This window comes from Thamnophis elegans, chromosome 12 (genome assembly GCF_009769535.1).
Source record: "Thamnophis elegans isolate rThaEle1 chromosome 12, rThaEle1.pri, whole genome shotgun sequence".
Classification (NCBI taxonomy): domain Eukaryota; kingdom Metazoa; phylum Chordata; class Lepidosauria; order Squamata; family Colubridae; genus Thamnophis; species Thamnophis elegans.
In genome coordinates this window covers 38,682,541-38,706,900 of record NC_045552.1, presented here as the reverse complement: position 1 = coordinate 38,706,900, position 24,360 = coordinate 38,682,541, and the positions used below count along the sequence as shown (strand labels likewise).

Genomic DNA, 24,360 nt, shown 5'->3' with positions numbered 1-24,360 from the left:
GCAGACTTGAAGCAAAGTGAAAAGGATGTTGATCTCTTGCATGGAGAGAAGGCTTGGCTGATCTTGGTCAAAAGCTTGGGTTCCCCAATGAGATCGAGAGGTTGGTGCAGGTTTCCCATAAGGCCTTGGGTTCTTTTCCATTGCATTTATCCAGAATAGAAGAGCAATGTGGCTCTTAGAAAGAATCACATCCCAATGAACAAATTTCATACAATGAAGAATAACAAAATTACAAAGCTGGAAGAGACCTGGAGCAGAGGTGGTATTCAGCAGGTTCTGACCAGTTCTGGAGAACCGGTAGCAGAAATTTTGAGTAGTTCAGAGAACCGGTAAATATCACCTCTGACTGGCCCCCACCCCCATCTATTCTCTGCCTCCCGAGTCCCAGCTGATCGGGAGGAAATGGGGATTTTACAGTATCCTTTCCCATCAAGCCAAGCCCACCAAGCCATACCAACAGAAGTGGTAGTAAAAAAAATTAATCCCACCACTGCCTTGGAGGTTTCATAGTGCATAGTTTTTAAGAAGATGTTGGATAACCATTTGTCTAAAGTGGTGTAGTGTTTCCTACCTAACCAGGGGGTTGGAGTAGAAGACCTCCAAGATCCCTTCCAACTCTGTTATTCTGTTTTATTCAAATGTTCACCATCAGTATGCAATTGTATAATGTGGAGGACAGATAATGTTATAGTTTTTTGTTCATAATGCATCTTGTGAGAAGTGAGTTGGAAGGCAGTGGGTCTGCTATATTGGTGAAGGAAGAGCCAAATACAAAATCAAATTGAAGCAACTTTGAGACTTAAAACACAATAAAAGCAAGAATACAAAAATATTAAAAACATTAAAATTGCATATTAGGAATTAAGAACCAAGAGTCTCTCTCTTTCTCTCTCTCTCTCTCTTTCTCTCTCTCTGTCTCTGTTTCTCTCTATATATATGTCTATCTCCCTCTGTTTCCCTATCTATCTTCTGAAGGTGGGGGAGGTGAAAAACGGACCCGTTTTTTCGCCTCCTGAGGCCTCTGTGCGCCCCATTTTCAACCTCAGAAGCATTCTGCAGGCAAAGAACAGGTGAAAACAGCCCGGGTTTTGCCCCCAAACTGGCCATTTTGCCCATTTTTTGCCTCCTGCGGCATCTGTGCACCCTATTTTTCACCTCTCTCTCACCTCCAGAACATCTCTGCAGGCCAAAATTGTTGGCCTTACCTTTCAGTTCCAGCCCACGGGGCTCGCAAAGGTAAGTTCAGTGTTTGGCTGAAGGGTGGGTGGGGCAGCCTTGTGGTCCTATGAGGGTCGGATTAATGGCATCGGTGGGCCGCATGTGGCCCACGGGCCGTAGTTTGAGGACTCATGGTATAAGGCCAATGTTTCTCTGAGATTTGAGAGAACAAGCTTTGATATTTCTATCCCACCTGCTTGCCTGGTGTTTTAGAAATGGTGAAGTCTCCCCTTAGTTGTCTTTTCCGGAGGATAACATCCCAGAGTCTCCAAGCAGTCTGTATTCCTGACTATCAAGGGCTTTGAAAATTTTCAAATGGCATGATTTCACCGGCTGCTCCTTTAGTCAGTTTAGTCCTTTAGTTTGTGGACACAAAGCCTCTTGTGAGATTCTTTCAGAAAAGGAAATAAATAAGGAAGGAAGGATAATAAAGCAAAAGGGGGGAAGGAAGTCATGCTTACTTCACTCCTGGTCTTGAGAGGGGTAGCATCTCACCAGTGGAGAGCAAGAAAGTGGCGAATAATATGGAAAGATGGGTCCAGCTGTGGATTCTGAGCTTGGTGGCTGTTGTCCCTGGAAAAGGTGAGTTTAGAAGTTGTGACTTGATGGTGCTACTAACAAGAGGTTCTTCTCAGATCTAATATCTATTTAGATCAGTGGTTCCCACGTCCCACATGGGGGCGATTTGATTTTTAATGGGGGCAATTTGAACCTTGTTTAAATCAAGTTAATAGCTTTTTAGGCTTCCTCTGCGTGAGTAGAGTTCACTTTTTGAGTAAAGTAAGAATTATATGTCATGAAAGGAAGATTAGAAATCTTTTTGGTTATATATAAAGGGTAATAAAAAGAATTAAGTTAAATTTAGTTAAATTTTGATTATAAGGGGGGAAATTATTATGATACAGGATACAGTCAAATAAAGGAGGGATAATGATACAAAGGAAAATATATATGTATGAGTACAACATAAGGAAACTGGATGTAAATGGTAAACAGTGATTTGGTAAGGAGGATTATAAATTTTTGTTATGGAGGTTTAGCTAGAATAGGCCATAAGGATTCAGTATTATTGGAAGATTTTAGAAATAGCAAATGAAATGCCAGTATGCAGTTATGTTTTAAATCTTGATATATTTTATGATAAAGGACGTTTAAACAATTGTAGTCCAATGAAAATGGAGGTATGATGATGGTAATATGTATAAATGTTGGAGTTAAAATACTTGAGTTAATATGAATTATGATTGATGACTGTGGAAGAGATGCACAAAAGTTTTTTTGTAATCAACTGATACACTTTCTACAGTATGTAAAAAAAGGAGGATTCTTTGTGTTGTGTCTTGTTTTGAAAATAATAAAAAATAAAAAATAAAAGTAGACTGGATAACCATGTGACTGGGATGGTATAAGATTTCTGCCTTCAACAGAGGGCTAGACAAGAAGACCTCTGAAATCTGCCATTCTATATTTCAAACCTGGAAGGTCCCTGGATGGAGCAGAAGAGGGTCCTTCTTGCAGCAGCAACCTCCACCTCAGGTGACTGCAGACTAAAATCTGACCTAGTTGCTATAATAAAAAAGACCATTGAGGAATGAGGAATGGGTTAAGATTAAACACATTTCACAGATTAACAGAGTTGGAAGGGACTTTATAGGTCACTGATGGCGAACCTTTTTTGATTTGCGTGCCAAAAGCGGGGGGAGCACAGGGGAGGGGTCGTTCGTGGGCGTGCCACACCCATAATGCTATGCGCACAATCCTAGCATGCATGCGCCCACGGCTAGTGCTCCTCTCAGTTTTGGCATGCTTTTTTCGCCCTCTCCAGGCTCCAGAGGCTTTATAGGAGCCCACGGAAAACAGCCTCCCCCCCCCCCCCCGGAAGCCCTCAGGTGTGGCCTTACTAAGGCTTTATAGAGTGGTATCAGTATCTCATTCGATCTTGATTGTATCTCTCTGTTAATTCAATTTAGGATTGTGTTGGCTTTTTTGGCTGCTGCTGCATCTCACCTCACCTGCATCTTTCTTATTATAACAGAATAACAGAAAAAGGCCTCGGAAGCCTTCTACTCAAGCAGGAGGCCTCATATCATTTTAGACAAATGGGTGTCTTATCTCTTCTTAGAAACTTCCAGAGTTTCTGCAACCGTTCTTCAATGTTTTAGCCTCCAGTTCTCTAATAGTCATTCTGTCCTTGGCAGCTCACCAACTATCACTGTCCTTGTTTCTTCTTTGTTACCTGCAGATGATAAAGGAAGGTTGGCCATGGTTCTTCTTTTGGCTTAAGGGGAAATCAGGCAGAAGCAAAAATTCCCCTGATTTATTTGATTTCTTTGGTTCTTCTTTTGCCTTAAGGGGAAATCAGGTAGAAGCAAAAATTCCCCTGATTTCTTTGATACGGGTACAAATCAAAGAGAAGTCGGACAAATGAAAGGCCCTTTGGGTGACGGGGGCTCTTTCTGCTGTCTGAGGTGGGCATGCCTAGGTGGTCATGTGACTGCGTAGGTGTGGCCAATTTAGCAATCAATTTTGCCTTTGTCCTTGCTGTACTTGCTCCTCCCCTACTCACCCACCAGCCCTAGATCATATGGCTGTAGGGTTCCAAATAGCATCCAAAAGTAAATCAGAGTCCAAGGCAAGGATTCCTCAAAGTTCTAATTTATTAAGAGAGCCATGTTGGCACATCCCGGAAAGCCCGAATCTGAAAGCTTCCCGGTTTTCCCCACCCAGTTGAAAGTTCAAGATCTTGCCCCCCCACACACAAGTCCATCACACGGTCCAATCTCCCACTGCCATGCTGGCAGTTCCACCCATCCAGTTCTGGTCAGTTGCAGAGGTGCAAAGACAAATGATAACCTTGGCTTTCTAGAAAGGATTTTGTTATGGCTACATAGTATGTAACTCCTTACAATCCCCCCTCCCAATTTCCTACAATAGAAAATTCATAGCAGAATAATAGAAAGTGTGGCAGGCCAAAGATCCAAAAGAAAAGGTGGCTGCAGGCCTGACAATGGCTATGAACAACATCCTGAAAGGCTGTTTTTAAGCATTTTAAAACATTTTAAAGACTTTTAAAGCACTACTTTACAAGCTGACAGAAGAGTTGTTTTTCAAGCCAGAAGCAGCCCCGCCCCTACTCACCCACTGGCCCTGGATCACGTGACCGCACTGGCGAGATCCCCCCTCAGTCAGCTGGCCCTCCCCTTCATCCTTTGACCTTATCTTCGGCAGCAGCGGTGTGATTAGAAGTGCCGCTCAACTGGTGAAATAACCAACCAGAAGTGCAGTTGCAGTGGATGCTCGCTGGAAGATAAAGACAACGGTGAGGGGCAAGGCTGAATCCCACCACTCCACAGGCCGGATACTTTGCATTGATGGGCCATATCCGGCCCACGGGCTGTAGTTTGAGGATCAGTGAGCTAAAATGTGCGGAGAAGACCATCCTTGTCTGATAAATTTCTCCCCCTTTAACGTGGTTCACAATACTTTGAATGAGACAATAATAGTCTTCACCCCCAGCCCTTCTTCTCCTGAGGACATTGCATTTACTTTCTGGTGTCTGCATCTAAATCTTCTGCTTCTATTCCCCCTCCTCCTCCAGCTGTCCTGCATTTGAACGGCAGCCACTCGGTCGATGGGATCTGGAGAGCTCCTGCCACTTTGCCCTGCCTGTACCAATCCTCCTCTGACTTCAAGCAGCTCACGGTGACCTGGAAGTTCTCCGTGCAGGGCCAAACTCCTAGGACCATCTTGCTCCACGATGCCTCCGGGGACCACATCTTCTTGACCGCTTTTCGAGACCGAGTCAACGTTGCCGGGAACCCCCCCGGGGATGTGTCTCTCCACATCAAGGCACTTGAAATGACCGATAAGGGTTCATTTGTCTGCATAGTAGAGTTGGAAGACCAAAACAGGAACACAATCAGGGGAGAAAAAACCATCCAGCTCCAGGTGGTAAAAGGTAATCAGGCAGTTGGGCTGCAGGGCATCCTGAGACCCTCACACAAAAACCTGCAAGGTCTTTTGCCTCATTTTATAGCACCGCCTTTTGAGTTCATTCTTTCTTTTCTGCTGTGTTCCTTCTCAAGAACTTCAAAGCTACGGGCAGAATTTAGGTGAGAGAAGGACGCATCCTAATCAGGAAGCTGACTCCTCATCAGTAACAGAAGCAGCACAGCTCTGCTTGGAATATTCATACTTTTTTATTTTCCATGTAGAAAGAAAGTGGTACCTGGAGTCAGAAAAGACTCTCAGCTTCTCTTTGGATTAATAAGGCCCGGGAGCAGGGGTGGGCTACGTGCGGTTTGCAGGGGTTCGGGATAACCTCTAGCTAAGATTCTGTGCAGTTTGGAGAACCCCCGTCTCTCATTCCTGGCTGGCCCTGCCCACCCCACTTTGCGGACTGTTTTGGATGCAAGTAAGTGCAGGGTGTGTGTGGAGGCTCAGAGAGGGCACAAAACAGGCTTACCGGAAGTTCGGGAAAGCCGGAAATGGGTCTGTTTTCAGTCTCCACAGGACTTCCTGAGCCTGGGGAGGCCATTTTCGCCCTCCTGGAGACTCGAGAAAAGCCTCCAGAGCTTGGGGAGGGCAAAAAACACCCCCTCCAGCTGTGGTGCATGGGGCTGACTAGGCCACACCCACCCAGCAACCAGACAGAGAACCCCTTGCTAAAACTTTTGAGGGCCACCCCTGCCCGGGAGCCATATTTCACTTTGGTCGATCAACTTGTAATTCCTCCTTTGTTTAGCTCTGAATTGCTACAGGTGCACTGAGAAACCTTAGCAGCTCTTCTGCTCTCTAGTTGCAGCATCCAAGCCGGTGGTTGAAGCCAGCAGCCAGGAATCTTTCTTGCCTGAAGGATCCAGGATGAGTCTGACCTGCTCAGCCAGCGGCTCTCCGCCCATCACCTACCAGTGGTACAAGGACGTGCCTGAGGGGGAAGCTGAGGAGCTCCAGAGGGGTCCAGTCCTAGCATTCGAGCACCTGCAGCTGTCGGATTCCGCCAGATACTTCTGCACGGCAGAAAACAAAATTAATGCACAAAAGGAACAGAGCGACTCCTTTCAGCTGACCGTGGAAGGTGAGGATGCTCTAGAGATGTCACTGCAACAGAGCCACGTCACGTAAAGGATCACATTCAGGGTTAGACGGTCCATGGAGAATATTTTCCTAGGACTCACATCTTTATGAAGAGGTCCAGGCTCTGAATTCTGTCTATTAATGCAGTACAGGTGGTTCTCAACTCACCACCATTCATTGTGGAGCCACAGTGGTGCAGTGGTTAGAGTGCAGTACTGCAGGCTACTTCTGCTGACTGCTGATTGCCAGCAGTTTGGCAGTTCAAGTCCCTCTCTTCCCTCCCTTTCCTTCCTATTCCCCCTCCCTTCCCAACGGTGAGAATGCAATATTGCAGGCTAACTCTGCCCATTGCCAGCAGTTCAATCCTGACCAGCTCAAGGTTGACCTGGCCTTTCATCCTTCCGAGGTGGGTAAAATGAAGACCCAAGTTGTTGGGGGCAATATGCTGACTCTGTAAACTGCTTAGAGAGGGCTGTAAAGCACTGTGAAGCGGGATATAAGTCTAAGGGCTGTTGCCATTTAATGACCGTTCAAAAATTACAATTGCAGTGACACTGGAAAAAAGTGTCTGCCACAGAATGGTCATGTGAGCAAAATCTGGGCGGTTGGCAACCAGCAAGGGCTTACAATGATTGTGCTGTCTTGGGGGTCACATGATCACCATTTGCAACCTTCCCAGCTAGCTTCTGACTAGCAAAGTCAATGGGGAAAGCCAAGTTTAACAACCATGGCAAACATGGTTATAGATCCAGGCATGGCACACTTAACAATCACCTTGCTTGGCAACAGAAATGGTGGTCCCAACTGTGGTTGTAAGTCAAGGACTACCTATAGTGGAAGCACACTTGGGCTAGATTCACACATCTGTCCAGGATTTGCTTCACCACGAATTATTGAGCAAAGCATCACCAGCTTGGTTGACGTCACATGCTAAGACCTAAAGCATGGTTTGTACGTTGTAACAGCTGAGTTCAGCCAGGGGCTGAACCAAAAGCAAGCAAAGCACATTGTGCCTTTCTATTTTGCGCCCATGGAGATTCTCCATCATTCAGGTCCTGGTTGTCCCAAAGGTGCTTTTTCCAGAGGCAACTGGACTTTCTGGTTTTTCTTTGAAGATGTTTCGCCTCTTTGCTGAGAAGTGAAACCTCTTCAAAGAAAAACCAAAAAGTCCAGTTGCCTCTGGAAAAAGCACCTTTGGGACTTGCTATTTTGTGTAAACCACCTGTCACTTTTCAACCCTTCTTTGTTTTCCTACTGGTGCTACAAGTTCAGGCATACATGCAACAGTCATGGCTTCCTACTATCTTCACTACCAGTTTGGTAGCGGGAACATATGTGCCTACGTGCTTGCTTTGCATGTGCGCAGCAAGTCTGGGCATGTGCAGAACCGTGATGACGTCTGCATTGGTGAGCGGAGCCTCGCGCCGCCGCCACTACTGGTTTGCCCAAACCAGTGCAAACCGGCAGCATACCACCTCTGACATGGAAGCATCAGTTCAGAGTCAGGGTTTGTTTATACCTTTAGGTCTGGAGGTTCCCACCTGGAGTTCAAGCAACAGGCATAGCTCCGTCTTCCTTTTTTTTCTTTATAACAGGAAGCAGCGAAGGAGGTTTAGTTTAAGAGGCCCCAAATCATCCATGGAAATTCTCTGGCTCCAAGTGTGTCTGAATCGGGGTCTCTCAGGTCAGGCCCACCATCTTCATCACTCCCACGCTCAGTGGCTGCTGCTCCAACTGGCCTTCTCTGGTGACTTTTCCAAAAGTGCCGGAAAGACAATCCTTCGGTATATGATGGCCACCTTTTCTGTGGTCTGCAAAGAAGAAGGGAAGGTTTGGGAGGGTGTAGCCTTGTCTGGCTACTAGTCTCACGGAGCATTGAGCAGCGATACCAAAACTCATCTCCCATATTAGGAGGATTCTGTACCTCTGAAGAGGGGCCATCGTTGAGAGGTGTGAAGGGAAAACAAATCAGTAAAATCAGATTTTGGGGTTTTGCAGTCAAATCGGGGTGCTTTAATTCTTTGTTCTTCAGGGATCAGGGTTTTGGAAAGGAAGTGGTGAATAAACTCAAGGTGATGACCACAGCCACACCATTGAAGACACGGCTTTTTGTGACAACCCATGGAACAAAGAGACCAGTCGTTGGTTGTGTGGCAGCCCCTACCTTGACCTTTTACCCCTCCCCCACAGGCAGCCATCTTTTCCTATTGAGTCGTCTTGTTCTTCAAGTGAGTGGTAGGAGAAGCGTTCATGAAACAGTTCATCCCACAAGGGTCTCCCCACGTGCCCCCAGCTCCTGGAAGCCGTGAGGGCAGGACAGTAACTCTGCTGCTTTTCCCTTCTAGAGTCTTCTGAAGTCTCCACTGCAGAACCAACTGGACATACAACAGGGCTCACTGTCCCTGGAAGCCCACCTGGCTCGTCTCATGTCACGCAAGGCATGTAAAGGGGGAGATTTGATCAAGCACTTTGACCCCCAAGGGCCCCATAGTTTCTTCTGTCATTCCTGTCTCTGGCTCTGTAAGGGAGGCTCCCATTCAGTGGTGAAATTCATTTTTTTTTACTACCAGTTCTGTGGGCGTGGCGTGGTGGGCATGGCAGGGGAAGGCTACTGCAAAATCCCCATTCCCAACCCACTTTGGGGCCAGCCAGAGGTGGTATTTACCAGTTCTCTGAACAACTCAAAATTTCTGCTACCGGTTCTCCAGAACCTGCTGAATTTCATCCCTGCTCCCATCTGTCTGAGAAGGTGCTCAACTAATCTGCATTTCCCATCCCGGCAGAAACAGGGACTCCAGTCTGGAACTTTGTAGCCGGAACCTCCAGGAGGCCTGAAATGACCCGCACCAGGACAGGTGAGGAACCACAACCCTTCCCCAGTGTGGTGTTTCCCCAGCCCCAACACCATTGTTTGCCAGCTGGAAACGGGGGTGGTGCCCCCAAGGATCTGCTCCATGGTTTGCTAAGGTTAGCAACAGAAATGGGGGAGAAGAATCCTTGGCCCTGTGGGAAGGTCAATGGTTCTACAAATCCATGCCCAGCAGCCGGGATGGGGGGGACTTGCCCCCTGCTGTTCCTGGGGGAGAGTTCCTGGGGGTCTCTCCCTCCCAGCCTACAAAGCATGGATTGTGCTAGAAGGAGCAGGGATCCTCCTCTTCAGAAGTGGAAGTAGAGGCCGCCCGCGTAAAGGTCAGGGGGAGTGGAAGGGACGTGACCAAGGGTGAAATTCAGCAGGTTCTGACAGGTTCTGGAGAACCGCTAGCAGAAATTTTGAATAGTTCAGAGATCCAGCAAATACCACCTCTGGCTGGCCCCAGAGTGGGGTGGGAATGGAGATTTTGCAGTAGCCTTCCCCTGCCATGCCCTCCAAAGCACATCCACAGAACTGGTAGTAAAAAAAAATTGAATTTTACCACTAAATGGGAGCCTCCCTTACAGAGCCAGAAACAGGAATGACAGAAGAAACTGGGGGGCCCTTGGGGGTCAAAGTGCTTGATCAAATCTCCCCCCCTTTACATGCCTTGTGTGACATGAGATGAGCCATGTGGGCTTCCAGGGACAGAGAGCCCTCTGCCTCCCTCGTCTACACCTCCAATGCCTCCCCCGTTGTGTTTCCACTTGATCAATTTTGCAGTATCCTTCCCCTGGAGTTGGGAGGGAATGGAGATTTTGCAGTATCCTTCCCCTGGAGTGGGGAGGGAATGGGGATTTTGCAGTAACCTTCCCCTGCCACATCCACCAAGCCACAACCACAGAACTGATAGTAAAAAAATTGAATTTCACCACTGGACGTGATCCATTTATGTCCTTCAAATGTGACCTCCAAGGCGTGTGCAGAAGAGCCCCTAATTTGCATGCATGGCTGACTCTGGACTCCACTGGCTTTGCCCAGCTAAGCCCCAACACTCCTGGGTGGTTGTGTTCCCCCACCTCCTGCTCCCAGAGTGGGCCATGGCAGTGACCCAGTTACTTCTCCACTAAAAAGTGTCCTTTGCTCTGTGGGGTGGGGCATCATCTTGGAAGGTGGGGCAGTGGCAGTGGTGGGATTCAACCAGTTGGCACCTATTCGGAAGAACCGGTTGTTGGAAGAAATCTCCTTTTGTTTCTTTCCACTTTACAGGGCTAATCCTGTAAGGAAGGCAGGAAGGAAACATTCTGGTGTTGTTTCTAGCCCCACCTGCCTCTCCAGTTAACCCTTATTACATTGTCACAGCTAAGGCGAAGCGCCCATCGACCTGAGTGACGTTGAGTTGGTCACGCCCTCACGGTCACATGACCACTGAGCCCCACCTACCCAACTGGTCATTAGGGCAAAGAACTGGTTGTTAAATCATTTGAATCGCACCACTGGCACAGTGGGTGCAAAAGCTTCCATTGTGCAGCCTGGATCTCACTGGCTTTAGTTCCTTCCCGCTGACTCGGCCTCTCTGGCTTGTCTTCCAGGCAGAATGGTGACTTCATCCACACCTTTTGGGAACTTTTCAGGACATCAGCAGAAAAGTAAGAGGAAGGAAAAGTTGGAGACCACCTGTGTCCCTGGAGGTGGGGAAAGTAGGGGATGAATCAGAGCAGCGTTTTTCAAACTCAGTCCTTTTAAGATGTGAGGACTTCAACCCCCAGAATTTTGCACACATCTTCCAGGCAGAAAGCCATTTTTTATGTTGCCTTTGTTAATTTGTGTATACACACATGCATACATGCCTTTGTTACATTTGTGTATATATATATATATATATATATATATATATATATATATATATATATATATATATATATATATATATATATATATATATATACACACACACACACACACACACACATATACTGTATATATATTATAGATTTTCACGGGTAGAGGTATGCAGGTCTTGGCGTATTTGGGTCTTTGCAAGGCAATGTCAAAATCTGCAAGATGGATGCAGTGCAGTACAGTAATCGAAGCCTGCTGTTTGTATGGGCACGTTGTCACAAGGGCTGGGCATCAGTCTTGATGCCAGCTTTAATCCTCTTTGCAGATGCCCCTGAAATGGACCATTTTGATTCACTTTTTATATCACAGTTTTGCCATCTTTTGACTCTCCTACACAATAACTCCAGGGAAAGGGTTAAATTAAAAGCAAAACGTTTTCACTTTCTCAAAGCAATCAGTCGCACGGTCCAATCACAGCTCCATCTGGTTGCTTGGTGACATCATTCCTCCTTCCTCTGACCAGGTGTAAGAATGTCCTTGGTTCCCAAAAAAAAGTATTTTATTTTGACTACACAACCCCAGCTATCTCTATCTGTGTTTTACACACAGAAACACAACCAGTAGAACTCTGATTATTTATTTTCATTAAAAAAAAAAACTCCTGGGTATTAGTGAACATAGGTAATGAAAATGCTAGGGCTACATGTAAAATGCAGATTTAAAGTATTTTTAATCCTGGTTTGTTTAGGGTGTATTTATGGAGCTTGCTTAGTTTGTGCACAAAGAATCTGACAATTCTTCTTAGTTCTTATCAGAGGTGGATTGCTCCTGGTTCAGCCTTGTTCAGCCAAACCAGTAGTGGAATTCAGGCCTGGGTCGCAGAACCGGCAGTGACCAAGGCCTGCCACGCCCCCAAACTGGTTCCCTCACCACTGCTGGGCCACCACCATTTTGAATTTTAGTGACTGCACATGCCCAGTTCACTGTAAATTGTTCTGCGCATGCACAAAGAACAATTTACATTGAACAGCGCATGTGCGTACATGTTGCGCGCTGGTTACAAAGCGGTAGTAAAATCAGCAGGAACCCACAGCTGGTTCTTATTGTTCTCCTACACAAAAGGAGGGATGACAAGAATGAATACAAACACTTCAGGGAGTTAGTGTGTTACAGGAGTGTCTGCAGAACACAGTCAAAAAGTCCAGACAGTGTAATGGAAGGTCTGCCAGTTTTATGCCTTGTGGAGCGATTGCTAAGCTAAGAGAATAGCGTTGCTTCTTTCAAACCTTAACGCTATTCAACTTGCCAATGAACTGGGGGAAGGGAAGGGTGAAAAGGAATGCCAAGTAGGTGTGCATGGACTGCGAGAGCCTAGCAACTGAGCTCTTAACTGGGGCTTATTTTGGTGGGGTAGGACTTATGGTTTATTTTCCAGTTGGGTCTTATTTTCAGGAAAACACGGTAGCAAGTGCTCAATACGTGAAACAACTTCCTCTCTTCTTCCAGATGTTACTATGAGTTTCAAAGTGGCCACCCCAAGGCTGCTGGAGAAGCCTCAATTGCCTTCAGCCTGCTACAGTGCAAGATCCTGTTATTATTAATAATTTCCAAAGCTTATCTTATACTGCAAGTCAAAAGCCATCCAGTAGATATCAATTGGGCTAACTTCTAGGAAGGATCAGAGGTGGGTTCCTACTGGTTTGGACTGGTTCAGCCAAACTGGTAGTAACTTGGTGGCCTGGGTTGCTGGAAGTGGCAGTGACCCATGCCTGCCACACCTCTGAACCCATTCCCTTACAGGGCCGCCACCCTGTTTTTCAGTTCTGCGCATGCACAGATCAATTTTTAGTGGAAACATTTATCCCCCCCCCCATTTTTAAAGGTTTTGCACATGCACAGACCTTTATATTTGCAAATGTGCATGCGTGTGTAACACAAAATTTTTGAGGCACTGAACCAGCAGCAGTGCCGGCAGCAACCTACTCCTAGGAAGGATGGTCTAAGAACATGAATAATTAAGATAATTGATGCAAACCAAAGCCCCATGTTGGTTTGCCTCCATCATCTTAAAGTTGAACGGTCAAGGGAAATTTGATGGAAATCTCCATTTCTGCTGTGCCCCTCTAGCTCCAGGTGCTCAGAAGAAAGGTCTGCCCCTCTATATCATCATCCTGATCGCTCTGCTCTCTGCAGCTTTCATCCTTATAGTCGTCTCTGTGGTATTTTGCAGAAGGAAAACGAAGACTGGTGAGTTGTCTGGTGGCGCTCATTTTCTCGGATTGGGGATCAGGGGACAACAGTGGAACAACTTGGAGTTTAGGAATCGGAAGTCTACAGCAAATTAGGAACCAGATTGCTAATGGTGAATTTTTGGACAGCACCATTTAGCACTTATAGGCTAGATTTAAGATAATAAATTCTGGATTCTAGAGGAAAACTCGAAGGTAGAAATCTGCTGTTTTGTCCCAATCCTGAGACTTGATTTTTGTGTAAGATTCTGAATGTGTATGTTCAGGTGGTGGGTGGAAACTAGCTAAAATCAGGTGAGTGAACACTTCAAGTAGGCCAAGTGAAATTTCAAAACATATTGTAGAACATAGAATAGTAGAGTTGGAACGGACCTTGGAGGTCTTCTAGTCCAACTCTCTGCTCAAGCAGATACCATTTCAGACAAATGGCGGTCAAGTCTCTTCATGAATACCTCCAGTGTTGAAGCACCCACCACTTCTGACAGCAAGCCATTGCACTGGTTTATTGTTCTCACTGTTAGGAAATTTCTCTTTAGTTCCAGGTTGCTTTTCTCTTTGATTAGTTTCTTGTCTTGCCTTCTGGTGCATTGGAGAATAGGCTGACACCTCTTCTTTATGGCAGCCTCTCAAATATTGGAAGACTGCTGTCATGTCACCCCTGGTCCATCTAACCACAGTGGGAGAACAACCAGGATATTGTTCTGACCAAGGCTTCCTGATACATTAAAAAGCACGCGCTTAGTCCCAAATCCCTCTTTTTATTTCAAAGGCTGTGAATTATGTTCATTCACATCCAGTAATGAGTCCCCAGTAGTTGTAAAGAGTCCTACAGTAGGCTGCCAAAGTCCTTCGGGATAAGGCTAATAAGCATCCGCCTTTATCTTCCTTGAAATACTGCTTAAGACTTAATTATCAATTAGTTTGGCAAGTCCACATGGAGCAAAGAGTCAAAATGGAGCTTCAGATGGTAAACTGACCAGGATAAACCAGGGGTGAAATCCAGCAGGTTCTGACAGGTTCTGGAGAATCGGTAGTGGAAATTTTGAGTACTTTGGAGAACTGGCAAATACCACCTCTGGATGGCCCCAGAGTAGGATGGGAATGGAGATTTTGCAGTATCCTTCCCCTGCCACTCCCACCAAGCCACACCACGCCCACCAAGCTGCGCCCACAGAACCAGTAGTAAAAAAAATTTAATGTTACCACTGGCATGAACCAAGTTGCTTCCTGCAAAGACTCCCATGCCTGTGCTCCTTTATGTCCTATACCTACACCTCTAAGTGTTACTCCTGAGTCGTCCCTTCTGTCTTAACTGTTCTTGCCTTTTGGCAGCTCTGCACATGTGGGCACTGTTGACAGGGGGAGCCTGTTCCTCTGCCTCGCTCATTTCTGACTCTAGAGGCTTTGGAGGCAGCACTTAACTCCCAGGTGGCCCTGGGCCCCTCTCTGACTCGATGCCAAGCCCTCATCTGAACCATGCCCAGATCCCAGGACTGGCCCATGTTCCTCCCTAATCTCCTCGTTGTCCGACTCTGCGGCCAATTCCGCAGGCTGGTGGTGGACCACAACAAGTATAATGTTAATAAAAGGCAAGCATAGCATCAAAATTCTGCTATCAAGGACAACTTTAGGAAACTGCTGGGCCTTGATCAATTCAAAACAAGACACCGTAAGAGTTGCCATAGAAGCTGTTCACCCTGATGTCCAATTATCCAGTTGTTTTTATTTGTTTTGTTCTGTTCCATTTCATTCCCTGTTTCTTTTTTCTTTTCTTTTCTTTTTTTACAGTTTTGTACTTGTTTTTTTAGTTTAATGTACCGGTGACTTTGTTTTCTGGAAATAAAAATTCATTCAAATGTTGTTTCTTTTTCAGATAACATTTACGAAGTAACATAGTAAGTAATCATCTCATCCTGAGGTTACAAGAGTGAAATGTGTTGACTGGTTATATTCTGGAGAGCTGGGTGTAAAATGACTGACTTGGTGAAAAAACAGCTGAGCCTGTTGTTCCATTTTGGGTGCAGAACGGAAATACATCGGAGGAGCCTCTCAAACGCCTGGAAAAATAATATTGCCTTCCTACATTGCAAGTCAACCCCTGTCCTAATTAAGCAAGCAGAGTTCATACAACACATTAAGGAACAAAGAGAAAAACAAATTAAAACCAGTCAAGCTTTTGCACAACATGAAAACAGCACATTGTGATATTTAGTTGACCTGACTAAAGAATGTTGGGCAACCCCGCCACAATGACAGCCACAGTGACAGTGGTGCAAAAAGAGCTGAGGATTTTCTAGCACAATCTCACCAGCATGTTCTGGGTGGGGGATGTGGCTCTGCGGTTCAGCAATATCTAAAGAGTCACAGATTTCATCCTTCTGTGCCAGAGACCTTTAAAAAATGCAGATGTCTTATTGCTATTTTTGCAGAAGATATGGCAAGGCAGGCTAGTTTGGGTATGGACTCAAGCAGTGGTGGGATTCAGCCAGTTTGCACCTCTTCGGGAGAACCAGTTGTTAACTTTCTAAGCAGTTCGTTTTTTGGAAGAAATCTCCTTTTGTTTCTTTCCACTTTACAGAATTAATCCTGTAAGGAAGGCAGGGAGGAAACATTCTGGTGTTGTTTCTAGCCTCATCTTTATTGCCCTGCTTACAGAAACTGCCTCTCCAGTTAACCCTTATTACATTGTCACAGCTAAGGCGAAAGTGCCCATCAACCTGAGTGATGTTGAGTTGACCACGCCCACTTGATCACATGATCACCGGGCCACACCTACCCAGCTGGTCATTAGGGCAGAGAACCGGTTGGGCTCAAGGAACCGTGAGTCCAGTAGGGAGTCTCAGATGTTAAGAGGCGTGGGCTTTCTCAGCGTGCAGGCTGATGAATTCTGGGAATTGGACCATACCTTTTAAAGTGACCGAGGTTGGAATGCACTGTGCTAGATGCCACATCCATACTTGCAGTGAACCACAGTATAACTATACCTCCCATCCCAGACTTATTTATTTATTCTGTTACACCCCTACCTTCTTGCCTTCATCTAACCTCTGTGGTCCAAGTAAGAGAAGCTTATGCTGTCCTTCGCTGAGCCATCTCTGAGCGAGATGGGCAGTGAAGAAATAGGAAACTAAGCAAGCAAGGCAGAATTTACTGCTGGTGGACTTTTCTGTTGTGGATAAACCAGCGGTCGGTGGCCTGCGGAGCTGGCAGCAGAGTTGGACAGTGAGAAGGTTGGGGAGGAACATGGGCCAGTCCTGGAGGATGGGGAAGGCTTGGACGAGGGCTCTGCATCGGAGGCAGAGAGGGGGCCAGCAGTTATGTGCTGCCTCCAGAGCCTCACATCAGCAAGGCAGAAGAATAGCAGGAGCCTGTTCCCAGTGTGCACATGTGTAGAGCTGCCAGAAGGCAAGAACAGTTAAGACAAAAAGGGAGACTTGGGAGTAAGGCTTGGAGATGATTGGCCCCTCCCATAAGACATAGAAGAGGCGCAAATGGGGCATGAGCTTTTGCAGGAAGCAATTAGTTCATATATTCGGTTTAAGCTCTGAGAAGTCCTGTTTGACTCTATGCTATGTTTGGCCTTGCAAAACTAATTGGCAATTAGATCTCTGGCAGTGTTTCAAGAGAGATAAAGGTGGGTTCTTATCAACATTCCCCTGAAAGACTGTTACTTGAGCAGACATCTGTCGGACTCTTCACAGACTGACTGTGAATCATTATGGGCTGGGAATGATTCACAGCCGTTTAAATAAAAGATGGTTTTTGGAACTAAGATTGTGATTTATGCTTTCTCAGGAAGCCTAGATCAGAACAGTTTTTGCCCCTCCAGGATGGGCACAGAGCTCTTAAAAGAGGCTTCCTGAGTTCTTTGGGGTTGATGTGACTGATTCTGATGTCACTCCAGCTTTAACACTTTTAACCCAAGTCAGCTAAATGCCCACAATGTGCAGCTTCCACTTTGTCCAAAAGCTGAATTGGTTTCCATGTTTGTGTACATATGTGTGTTTGTGTATGTGTGTATTTTGCATGCCTTAATATGTGCATGCCTTAATACCCTGCCTGTGTGGCTAGTGAATCACTTACATTGTGCAAACCAGCAAAGAGATTAAGTTGATCTTGTTGAATTGTATTGCATGAATCTGGTTAATGGTTTTGTTGCAAGCTATGCAAGGTTTTAAAAATTGCATTTCTACCAGTTTTCTTTTTCTTTTTCAAAAGGCTGCATGATTTCGACCCATAATTTAGTTTGTCATAAGATTTGACCACTGCTAATTGCACCACTTCCCTAAAATCAGTATCTCCACATTCAGCTTTCACTTCGGATCACAATAGTCGGCCTCTTGTTACATGGTAAATGCAGCCAGGTTATCACCCATCATTATGGGGGCTGGGAGTGATTTGAGAAATCCGTATCTCCCCACATATAATGTTTTTATCTCCCCTCTACAAGCTTCTTATTCTTTTCTCTTTCTCCTCTGGTTGCCTGTGTGTGTGTGTGTGTGTGTGTGTGTGTGTGTGTGTGAAAGAGAGAGAGAGACAAACAGACAAACAGAGACACACAGAGACAGAGAGACAGACAGACAGACAGACAGACAGACAGACAAAGACAAAGACAGAGAGACAGAGCGAGACAGAGAAAGAGACAGACAGACCCAGAGAGATACACAGAGGGAGACAGAGACAGAGAGAGAACAGAAGGCAAGTGGGATCAGGTTGGTTCCTGCTGGAAAAATGTCACCAAGTTACCCTTTGTCCTTTTTAAAAGCAGAACTGCGAGTCTCAAAAATAGATCATGTTCTCTGCACGGCAGCTGATAATTGAGGCAGGCAGGCTAACTGCAGAGGCAGCAAACAGGGATCTTTCTGAGTCAGCCCTATAAAAATTGTGTTGTGCAAAGGCATCTTTCACCAGGCATCTTGCATTCCCTGGGTAAGTGGAAGCCCCTGTTTTGCATGCCTAATTTCACCCTCGTCTGTCTATTTCAGCAACAACAATGCCCTCACCCTGGAGGGCAACGAAAACATCCCAGCCAGCCCAGGAGTCAATGGTAACTGCCTGTATGAAGAACCGAATTCAAGTTTCAGTAACAACTACACTATGGAGCCCGGCAAAGCTGATGAATACGTGACAATGGATGGAAAGATGGACAACGAATATGAGATCCTGGTAACTGGGAAGAAGCTTGGGAACTGATGGGCAACCTATAACAGGAAAGAGTAGATCTTGCTATATATCCAAGAGCTGAGAGTTGAGGATATTCATCTTCGCCCCTTCACATGAAAATATGTCAACTTGCCTTCTCTGAGCCAGTCCTCCTCCTCTTCCTCCTTCTCCCAAATGGTGGCTCTCCTGTCTGGTCTCCTAAAAGGACTTCTTTCAGCCTGGCAACTCCACTCACTCAGTAGTGGCCGCTTAGACTTTTCTCCCTGCCCAAGAGCAGCTGAATCTGGGGCAAGCAGAGCTGGGCAAATGTCCAATTCGCCCTTCTCTCATTTGGTGACTCTGCTTTCTCCGTTTCTCCTTCTCATGAATTTGGCAGGTTTGGCTTGTTGAACAGGAGTTCTTTGAACTAAAAAATGTTGACAGCAAAATAAGCATGTATTTGATTTTGTTTGCAGTTTGTCTAGAATACACTTTCTGTACTCTTCCATCTGATCAAAAGCACATTTGTCCTAATAAAAAACACCTCTCTGTGACAAACATTTTGAAAGGATGAATCACACTGCAAAACATTGGGAAATGGTAGCCTTGGGATGATTGCTTCAATTAGGATTCTGTGATGTTTCAAAAAGGGAGAATGAATTACATTTATTTTAAACAAGTTTTTACCCCCTTCTCTAATTGGCAGATAAATATGGTAGCTTTTTCTGTCCTGTAATCAAATATTTTCCTAGGCTTGTTTTTAGTCATTGGCCTACATATTTTAAAGGAAAATAATCTAATATCGACTACTAGGAGGGAATTGTTTGGCAAAATTTGGTGGATGTGTGGACTTTAACTCCCAGAATTCTTCAGCCAGCATATTGTTTGTAAACCGCCAATATCCCTTACCGTAGGTGGTGTAGAAATTTGATAAATAAATAAAGTTAAGAAGCTTTCTGCTCTACAGAAAGGCAAAGCAGGGCTACATGTAGGCCTCTTTCCGATTAATATGAATTTGGATGCCATAGTGAAGCTGCTGATACAGTTCTACAAAGGAATCATTGAGTCTGTCAACTGCACCTCACCAGTGGGTTGCTCTTACCTTCGCTACCGCTACGCTGCTCGTGGTCCGTTCGTGTACGCACCCGATGTGTGCTGTGCATGCATGCGTACTCCACCATCCTTGTGACACCCAGTTGGAAGTCGTTCAGGCGCTGTGCGCTGTGTGCATGTGCACAATTGGCCAGGTTGTCTTAAAAACAGGTATGGAATGCGGGCACGCGGGTAGGCCAAATGAGCCACTATACCGGTATGGTGGACACTGCTCCCGACTACTACCGGTACAGCCGTACTGGGCCGGACCGGCCGGAACCCAACACTGCTGCCCTTTTATAACTGTTTGGTTTGGCTCTGCAGCCCAAAAAGACAGACACAGACTTCAGAGGATAATCGGAACGATGAGAAGACTAATAGTAATAGTAATGCAGCCTTAGTGAATAGTTTGACAGTGGTGAGGGAATTATTTATTTAGCAGAGTGATGGCATTCGGGAAAAAAATGTTCTTGTGTCTAGTTGTCTTGGTGTGCAGTGCCCTATAGCGTCATTTTGAGGGCAGGAGTTGGAATTTATGTCCAGAATGCGAGGGGTCTATAGATATTTTCATGGCCCTTTTTTTGACTCGTGCAGTGTGCAGGTCCTCAATGGAAGGCAGGTTGGTAGTCATTGTTTTTTCTACAGTTCTGATTCTCCTTTGAAGTCCGTGTCTGTCTTGTTGGGTTGCAGAACCTAACCAGAAAGTTATGAAGGTGCAGATGACTGACTCAATGATTCCTCTGTAGAACAGAATCAGCAGCTCCTTGGGTAGTTCGAGCTTTCTGAGTTGGCACAGAAAGAACATTCTTTGTTGTGCTTTTTTGATGATATTTTTGATGTTAGGTGTCCATTTTAGGTCTTCAGATATGATAGAAGTAGAAATTTGAAGGTCTTGTTCATAGAGGGATTAATAGAGGGGTTCTTTGCTTGGCTGTTAATATTTTTTAGATATTTTAGATATGCTAAATATTTTAGAATTTTCAGTATTGAAGTCAGCCTCCCTCGCTGTCTTGACTCGTTGTCCAGACTTTAGCAGAGGCTGAATTTAGGTGGTAAAAACACCCATATTGGCTGAATAAAATATTTGCTTAGAAAAGTTTCAAAGCTGCATAACAATGGTAGAAGAACAATCTACCCAAAGGTTAACTATTCTTTTGCAGCCACGTCTGCTGGATAGCCAAGAAATCTCTCTTAGTTTGTTAGAATACACCCTGCAGTGTGAAAGTTGGGAAAGAAGTTCAGTATTACTTGTCTGTTACGCCACCTGCCCCTGTTCAAAGGAATATCAGCAGCTTGGAGTTTTCAATGGGTCTCATAGATCTGTGGCCCAGGAGCTCATGCTGTGGCTGCCGGTCGCAGACCCCCTTTTCTGGTACTTCCTGGGAAGACTTCCTGGGACTTCCTGTCAAATGCACAGTTGCTTCCAAGGTTGGCACCTGCAGCAGCAAATCCCATGGTGGGCTTCCCTCCTGGGAAAGTCAGTGTGATCAGAAGGAAAACTCCTTTCTCATTTACTCAATTTAAATTTAAATTCAGACAAAGCTCAGTTCAGTTAACAGGAGTAAGCCAGTTTGGTGTTGGGGTGAAGGCATCAAGCTAGAAACTACAAGTTCTAGTCCTGCATTAGGCATGAAGTTAGCTGAGTGACTTTGAGCCAGTCACTTTCTTTCAGCCCCAGGAAGGAAGCAATGGCAAACCACTTTTGAAATCTTGCCAAGAAAACTGAAGGGAGTTGTCCAGGCAGTCACCAGGTGTGAATGCAAAATGGGGTGTCTACTGCTCATCCCCTCCTCCATCTACTCCATGCAGTGATGGGATGCATTTTTTTTTACTACCGATTCTGTGGGCGTGGCTTGGTGGGCATTGTGTGATTTGGTGGGTGTGGCTTGGTGGGTGTGGCAGGGGAAGGATAATGTAAAATCCCCATTCCCTCCCGATCAGCTGGGACTCGGGAGGCAGAGAATAGATGGGGGTGGGGCCAGTCAGAGGTGGCATTTACCGGATCTCCAAACTACTCAAAAGTTCCGCTACCAGTTCTCTAGAACTGGTCAGAACCTGCTGAATATCACCTCTAATGTAGATGTAGTTCCATGAAGGATGACTCATTGAGTGCCGTTTGTCAACCACTTACAAATCCATCTGGTTGTGATGCTGTTCCCTTTCCCCCTCAGCATTTCTGAGTGCTGTGTACTCTCAAATCCTTCCTCTTTTGATTTCTCCTGCTTTTTCTCCTTGTAGAGATTGTTAGTGATGATAGCTTCATACCTCCTTTTGTGGAGTTTCCCATCTTTCCTGGATATTTTCCCTCGTCAGCATCTGAAACCCCTGGATCCAACTTCCCTTCCCTTGAAATCCATAAAGCTCCCCAAGGCGCCTTCCCTATTGTGAGGTCTATAGCCACAGTAGCAGACTCCCTTCTTCTTCTTTCTAAGGTGGAGCTCTTGCCTCACAACCAGGAGGTTGTGAGTTCGATCCTAGGTAGAGGCAGATGTAGGATCTCCTGCTTGGGCAGGGGGTTGGACTAGATGACCTGCAAGGTCCCTTCCAACCAGAGGTGGGTTCCTACCAGTTCGCACCAGTTCGGTAGAACTGGTTCATCAAATCTACCGAACCGGTTAGAAGAGGTTCCACCAGAAAGCAGGCCATACCTACAGAAGAGGTTCCAAAATTTTTTGAAACCCACCACTGACACACACACACACAGACAGACAGACAAACAGACAGACTCACACAGAGAGAGAAAGAGAAAGAGAAAGGAAGGAAGGAAGGAAGGAAGAAAGAAAGAAAGAAAGAAAGAAAGAAAGAAAGAAAGAAAGAAAGAAGAAAAAAAGAAAGAAAAAGTGAGAGAGAGATGAAAGAAAAAAAGGAAAAAGGGACAGAGAGACAAAAGGAAGGAAAGAGAGAGAGAGAGAGAAAAAATACATGGCCAGCAAGCCACTCCCACAAAGGAGGCCACACCCACAGAGTAGGTTCGAAAAATTTTTGAAACCCACCACTGCTTCCAACTCTGTTCATCTGTTACTTCTGAAAAGAAGGAGGACAACGGAGAGAGCCAGTTGGGCCTAGAGGCTAGACAGGCTAGAAATCTGGAGATGTTGAGTTCTAGTTCTGCCTTAGGCTAGAGAGCTGATTGGGTGATTGGGCCAATAAGCAGGAGACTCCAAGTTCTAGTCCTACCTTGGGTATGAAAGCTGGCTGGGCCAAGCAACAGAAAACTCCGAGTTCTAGTCTTCCTTTAGGCATGAAAGCTGATTGGATGGGCCAATAAACAGGAGAAAGCCTGCTGGGTGACTTCTCTCCCTCTCTTTCAGCCCAACCCACCTCACAGGGTTCTTGTTGTAGGGAAAATAGGAGGAAGAAGGAGTATTTTTTTTTTGCAACCCTGACTTCTTTATAAAAACAAAGGCAGGATTTAAAAACCCTTAAATTGAAGCAGGCACCTTTGACTCTTGGAAAAGAGGTATCCAGAAGATGTCAGGATAATTTAAATCTTTTTATTTATTTAATTTTATTTATTTTGTCAAGCATATATTAAGATAGAAGTATAAACAGGATTATAAATACAGGAAATGGATACGAATAAGTGGGGTTGTTAGGACAGGGATGATAGGCACATTGGTGTGCTTAGCCACATCCCTTGCAGACCTCTTGGGAATGGGGTGAGGTCGACAGTAGATAGTCCAAGGTTAAAGTTATGGGGGTTTGAGGATGTAAGAACAGAGTCAGGTAGTGCATTCCAGGCGTTGACCACTCTGTTGCTGAAGTTGTATTTTCTGCAATCGAGTTTGGAGCGGTATACCTTGAGTTTGTATCTATTGTGTGCTCATGTGTTGTTGTTGCGGTTGAAGCTGAAGTAGTCATTGACAGATAGGACATTGTAGTGGATAATTTTATGTACTATGCTTAGGTCAGATCGAAGGCGGCGTAGTTCTAGGTTGTCCAAGCCCAAAATTTCAAGCCTGGTGGCATAAGGGATTTTGTTGCGAGCAGAGGAGTGGAAGACTTTTCTTGTGAAATATCTTTGGACTCACTCAATTGTATTAATGTCCGATATGCAGTGTGGGTTCCAGACCGATGAGCTGTCTGGATCAATAAATAAATAAATCTCCCATTATCACTACTGTCTCTTTGAAAGACTGATCCTCTCATGCAGGAAGACCACCCCTCTATCTTTTATGCTCCATAGAAGGTGAAAAGAACCTCGGGTTAATATTTATGCTAGAGACGACTCGTGGAGGGTTACCACATCCAGGGTGCAAAAGTAGGTAGAGCAGCAAAGAGTCTTAGTGATTTGTGGGGCTCAACGCAACATCTCTTTCAAGGACTTGCGAGACAATGGGACGCACATGCACAAAGAAAATGGTGGCAACGGCGGCAGATTTTTCGCCGACCAGAGGAGTTTCAGTGGCCTGCGGTCAGCCTCCTCCTCTTTGAGAGCCAGTATGCAAAGTGTTGGGGTGAGCAAGCAGTGCCCGGGTGGCCGGGGTGAGCAACTGGCGACAGGGGGACTGGTCCAGGGGTGTGGCCAGTTGGCCATCGTGACTGGTTCACTGAGCTAGGCAAAATTTCCACCACTGGTTTGGATGAACCGGTGTGAATCGGCTGAATACCACCTCTGATCTCTTTGTTATTCATTAAAGCTGTCTCATTAGTTACATACACAAACACTGCACAGATTGAACTGAAACAATTCATTATCCGAAGCCTATCATCTGACTCATGAGCCTGAAAAGAGATGCAGCTCCTTTAGCAATTTTATTAACTTTGCATTAATATAAATAGATTCCTTAAAGTGCCAGCTTTTTTTTCAGGGCCAAGAAGATGGCTGAGAAAAGGTTGTTTTAATACACAACAGAGGAATGCTGTCTTTGCACAAGGGCCAAAGCAATA

The 24,360-nt window shown here is 45.5% G+C and overlaps 1 protein-coding gene across 4 annotated transcripts; it reads left to right on the top strand.

The window, feature by feature from the left end:
* The first annotated feature begins 1,664 nt into the window (after window positions 1–1,664).
* VSIG4 (V-set and immunoglobulin domain containing 4) lies at window positions 1,665–18,936 on the top strand. 4 transcript variants are annotated; one of them, XM_032228098.1, is made up of 10 exons: window positions 1,665–1,800; window positions 2,701–2,754; window positions 4,817–5,176; window positions 6,017–6,295; window positions 8,640–8,732; window positions 9,078–9,149; window positions 10,738–10,794; window positions 13,115–13,234; window positions 15,110–15,131; window positions 18,222–18,936. In XM_032228098.1, exons 1-10 carry the CDS (start codon window positions 1,743–1,745, stop codon window positions 18,427–18,429), a joined length of 1,323 nt encoding a protein of 440 aa, XP_032083989.1. In that variant the 5' UTR covers window positions 1,665–1,742; the 3' UTR covers window positions 18,430–18,936. The 4 variants fall into 4 exon arrangements, with proteins under 4 accessions (XP_032083989.1, XP_032083991.1, XP_032083992.1 ...); XM_032228099.1 differs by lacking the exon at window positions 2,701–2,754 and having other exon boundaries at window positions 1,666–1,800; XM_032228100.1 differs by lacking the exons at window positions 8,640–8,732; window positions 9,078–9,149.
* The last annotated feature ends 5,424 nt before the right edge of the window (window positions 18,937–24,360 follow it).